General features: G+C 45.4%; 1 protein-coding gene across 1 annotated transcript; it reads left to right on the top strand.

Annotated features, from left to right (window-relative positions):
- The first annotated feature begins 628 nt into the window (after window positions 1–628).
- LOC147641732 (uncharacterized) lies at window positions 629–2,738 on the top strand. The gene has a single exon (XM_086798950.1). It carries the CDS (start codon window positions 898–900, stop codon window positions 2,683–2,685), a length of 1,788 nt encoding a protein of 595 aa, XP_086655076.1. The 5' UTR covers window positions 629–897; the 3' UTR covers window positions 2,686–2,738.
- Window positions 2,739–4,604: the final 1,866 nt, after the last annotated feature.

Raw genomic sequence — 4,604 nt, 5'->3', positions numbered from 1 at the left:
TCAAAAAAACCGTCCTTTAGTGTAATTTTCACAGCTCAAATTGAGAAAAGCCGGTTAAAATTTTGCCTAGCCTTGAATTTAAAGATTCAAATTTTTAAAGTTTTAATTATAAAAAATAAAAACAGGCTAGGCTTGAAGGTCATTCTTTTTTTCACTAGTTAGAAAAAAAAAGCTTATTTTGACACTCCTCGCCACCTTTATTCTTGTTTAAAAGCTGTAGCGGCTAGACTCTAAAGCCCTATTATTCTATGGTACAAATTTCATGGAGCTTTCTCGACTTGTTTTTTTTTTTTTTCAAAAGCTTTCTCGAGTTATGAAACTTCACAATTGAAAATGAGTGGCAGACATGACAATTGGGCTGGGCACACACATGCGATTTCGTTGGTGGTCGTAGGTACTAGTACCCATCATTAAATATATATTTTCATGAAAAGTCTTTTGTCTCCACCTAATCTTTTGTCCAGCTGTGCATCCCAGAGCATAATCCGATGGGTGGCGTCTTCCCACGTCAGCGTGAAAACCCTCCGATGACCGTCCGATGGGTGGCCTTTTCCCACGTCAGCGTGAAAACCCTGCGATGACCGACCGAGTCTTGTGTCGGTGTAGGGTTTTTTTTAGGTTTAACTGAGTCGTATGAACCTCATCCTCTCTATCACGCGCACACAGAAACCTTAACCGAGTCTAGGCTCTCATTTTAATATATTTTTTTTTTGGGCTCGCCTGCGTCTGCTTCTGCAGTGTCGCTCGTGCGCAGCTTTAGCTTCATCTCCGCCCCTTCGTAGGTACACTTCAAGTACTACTTAGTCCCCTCAAACTTACTTAATCATCTCCTTAGATAGTTTATATTGGCACGCCAACAGTTGCTCGCTTTTGCTTGTATCTGATTAACCATAACCTATGGGTACCGGTACTAATCAGTACAATAATGTGAGCATCCCTGAGGAACCGTTTATCGAGAAATCAAAGGTCCTGGAGGAGGGCAAGCCTTTGAAGCGGCGGAAATTACAAACGCGCTTCTATGGTGTTTTGGCCTTGTTGGTGTGCAGCATGCTGCTGTTCTGTGCAGTGCCTTATTGGAAATTTGCACGACTGCAGATTGGCAATTTCAATTGCTCTAAGGTGATTGGCCATGAAGAAGGATCGCAGCAGGTCGAAGCTGTGGCGGAGCCCTCTGATTGGTTGCTCATGGGTAGAACCCATCACACGGAGCGCATTCTGGAGCAGCTTAGGAGGAATGGGAGCACTCTTTGCCATAATTTCACTACTAGTCGGACGGATGTGGTGGGACTGCCGGATGACAGACCTGTTCGGATCCCGACTGATGAAATCTTCCGGTTCAAGCTTCTATCTATCGCCGAGGACGGAAAGGCGAGGTGCGCTGGAGGGGATTATTATGAGGTGGATCTAGAAGGTGATCACTGGAAGGGCCGGCCGGAGGTCACGGACCTGGAGGACGGCAGTTACGAAGTGAGGGTGATGGTGGACGGTCGGAAGGCTGGCCGGTACAAGTTCACTGCAAGGCTGCTGTTTGGTAACATGCATGGGCTGGACCACAACACGTCGGAGTGGCGGAGGGATGGCGAGGTGGCGGCGGCGGTAGAGTTTCTGGCGGAGAGGCGAGACTCGGGCCAGGCGACGACGGCAGTTTCGTCGGAAATGGAGAAGTGCACCAGGGCGGAGATGATGACCGCCGGCGGAGGTGGCGGAAGATGGACGCGCGGAGGCTTCAACGCCAGCTGCGCCGCCAATCGGGACGACGGTCGGTGGCAGTGCTTGTCTGGAGGAAACGCTGCTTGCGAATCGCCGTGGTGCGACGGCGAAGTGGCCGCGCTGGAGAGCAACGGGTGGGTGTACTCTGACAGGCGGTGCTCGTTTCACATCTTCACGACGGAGGAGGCGTGGCAGTGTTTGTCCGGTCGGTGGCTCTTTATGTGGGGGGACAGCAACATGCTGGACTTTCTACGCAATCTTCTGATCTTCGGGCTGGAGTATCCTCCGCCCAGCTGGGCCAACATCTCGACGTGGGAAATGAATCGCGTGGTGGAGCAGCCGCTATTTATAAACCCTCGACGGCCAGATCAGGCGCTGCGGGTGTCCTACATTTTCAACGGCCACTACGAAACCAGCGGGGATTGGTTGGGCCTGGACTCGCTGCTGGAGCCAAAATACCGAGACACCCTTCGTCTCTTCTTCAACGGCAGTGCGGGCCACCCAGACACCTTCATCTTCAACTCCGGCCTGCACGATGGCCTGCACTTTCATTCAGTCTCCGACTTCGCGGCTGCCGTGAGCATGGCGGCGGACTTCTGGGCGGACATATTCCGACCGCTCACGGCCGCGGCGGGGAAATATCTTCGATTCCTTTTGCGAACGACAGTGGCACCGGCGGGCCCAGCCCGGTGGAACAAATCAAATCCGCACAAAATGGAGGTCTTCAACGCCATCTTGCTGGAAGGGTTCCGCAAGCGTTTCAAAGGGATGAATGTGATCGACGCATTTGACGTGACATTCCCCTTCCACTACGATTTCAGCTGCAGCGATGGCGGCCATTATGGGCGGCCGCCTGGGATCCGCCGGTGGCCCTGGTTCGACAAACCCCATCACTATTTCGTGGAGGTCATGCTTGTTCATATGATGCTCAACTCCATCTGCACCGAGCCCAAGGGATCCACCACCGAGTTGTAATATAAATTCCCATATGGAATAAAAATTTGTGGAAACTGCCATATTTTTATGTGTACACTGCCGGTGCAGTAAAAACATTTTCTGCTTGAAATATTTTTTTGGGTAGATTTCCGGTGCGTAATTTTTTGGACGTATCCGGATCGTACAATCCATGATCTTTCAAACTTTAAAATTTCATTGTCTGACATGACGTGTTCTTGGGGGCGGGGTCCACGCCAGATTTGACATGCACTACCAGACTACCAGTACTGTCCGAGAACATAGACGTAACTTGTAAGTTGTGTTTGAGGACTCGACTTTTAAAAAAAAGGAAAAAAAGTTATGTAGAAGAAGCAGAAGAAAATAATCCAATTTGTATCTAACCCTTAAAAATATTAATATTTGATATACAACAAAGTGTGCCATAGCCCATAGTGAATCCGACTCGTATCTAACCCTTAAAAATATTAATATTTGGTATACAACAAAGTGTGCCATAGCCCATAGTGAATCCGACTCCAAGGCTTCCTCGATGTGTGTCTACCCTCGGGAGTCCTCGATGGACCTCATACGTGGCCACCTCATTTTTGGGAATATGCCACGTGGTAGGCAAAGAGAGTCCCATGTGGCAAGAGAGAAGAGACGTCGCCCCGCTATACAATCGTTCCTTGGTTTATGAATTATATATATATATATATTCTTGATATTGGATTTAAATATAGCAAAGAGAGTCCCATGTGGCAAGAGGAGGAGAGACATTGGCGCATTACAGTCCTTCCTCGATCTATGAATCAAATATATATATATATACATATACATACATACATATATATATATATATATATATATATATATATATATATATATATATACATACATACATATATATACATATACATACATATATATATATATATATATAAGAGTATATATACATATATATGTATATATGTATATATAAAGAGTATAATTTAAATCCAATATCAAGAAAATATTTATTAATATGATAATATATGTTGTAGATTGAAAATATGTTTTGGAGATCTGACTCCTTTCTAAGGAAAGCAAAGTTGGATAGGTGTTCCATTAGTGGGAGTATTGCCAAAGAATATAGTAAGACTCTCATTAGAGTATTAGATTCCACCCACATCTCATATCATAAGCCTATTCTCATCTCCCATCATAATGTAGAATCCTAGCCTAAGGCAGGTTGGTTTCATACGGGCCCTTCCTTGTTTAAGCTTCCATTGATTCAAGAAGGGATTCAAAAGATTTTTCTTGAGTCGTTTCTCTCTCAATGTCCCCTGCAAGAGCTTGGTCTCAAGCCATTGGACAGACTCAAAAGTTGCTCAGGGACTCCAAAACTCAGAGAGACAAATATAGAGTAACCAGAAAGAAAACAGCTCTTCAGGAACGCGAAAAGGTGGAGAAGGAAGTTAACCAGGGAAACTTAGCTTGTCAAGCAAAGTACCTGGAGCTAAAAGCAGCTCTGAAAAGGGAACAAGACATAGAATTCAACAAACTGCAACTCTTCCTTCGAGAATGGTGGAAAGGGGATAGGCCTAACAAGGAAACATTCAATTGCCTGAAGAAAAAGAAGGAGAAAGACCTGGTGCCAATGCTAAGGGATAAAAATGGCAAACTTGCTAAATCTAAAGTGGAAAACTTGTCAATTGTTCATTCCTACTACTCTGAGATATTCAGTTCTTGTCCTGTCAATTCCCCAGGGAAATAGAGAGCTTATGCTACAATTGCCATGTGTAGGAAGAAAACAGACCCTCCTTCTTTGGCTGTTGTGCTAGAAAAAGATATCAATGTAGGGGAAATTGAAAATGCCATTGATTCCCTTAAAAATGGCAAAAGCCCTGGTCTTTATGGACTACCCAATGAATTCTACAAAAGCTTCAAAAAGACTCTCTCCCCATACCTTCTGATGGTAT

This window comes from Cibotium barometz, chromosome 1 (assembly GCF_041138505.1).
Source record: "Cibotium barometz isolate CiBa-2024 chromosome 1, ASM4113850v1, whole genome shotgun sequence".
In the NCBI taxonomy this organism is placed as follows: domain Eukaryota; kingdom Viridiplantae; phylum Streptophyta; class Polypodiopsida; order Cyatheales; family Cibotiaceae; genus Cibotium; species Cibotium barometz.
This window is presented reverse-complemented; position numbering and strand designations above follow the sequence as displayed.

Excerpts from the sequence above, each read along its gene's own strand:
- LOC147641732 (XM_086798950.1), top strand. The coding sequence starts at position 898 with ATGGGTACCGGTACTAATCAGTACAATAATGTGAGCATCCCTGAGGAA.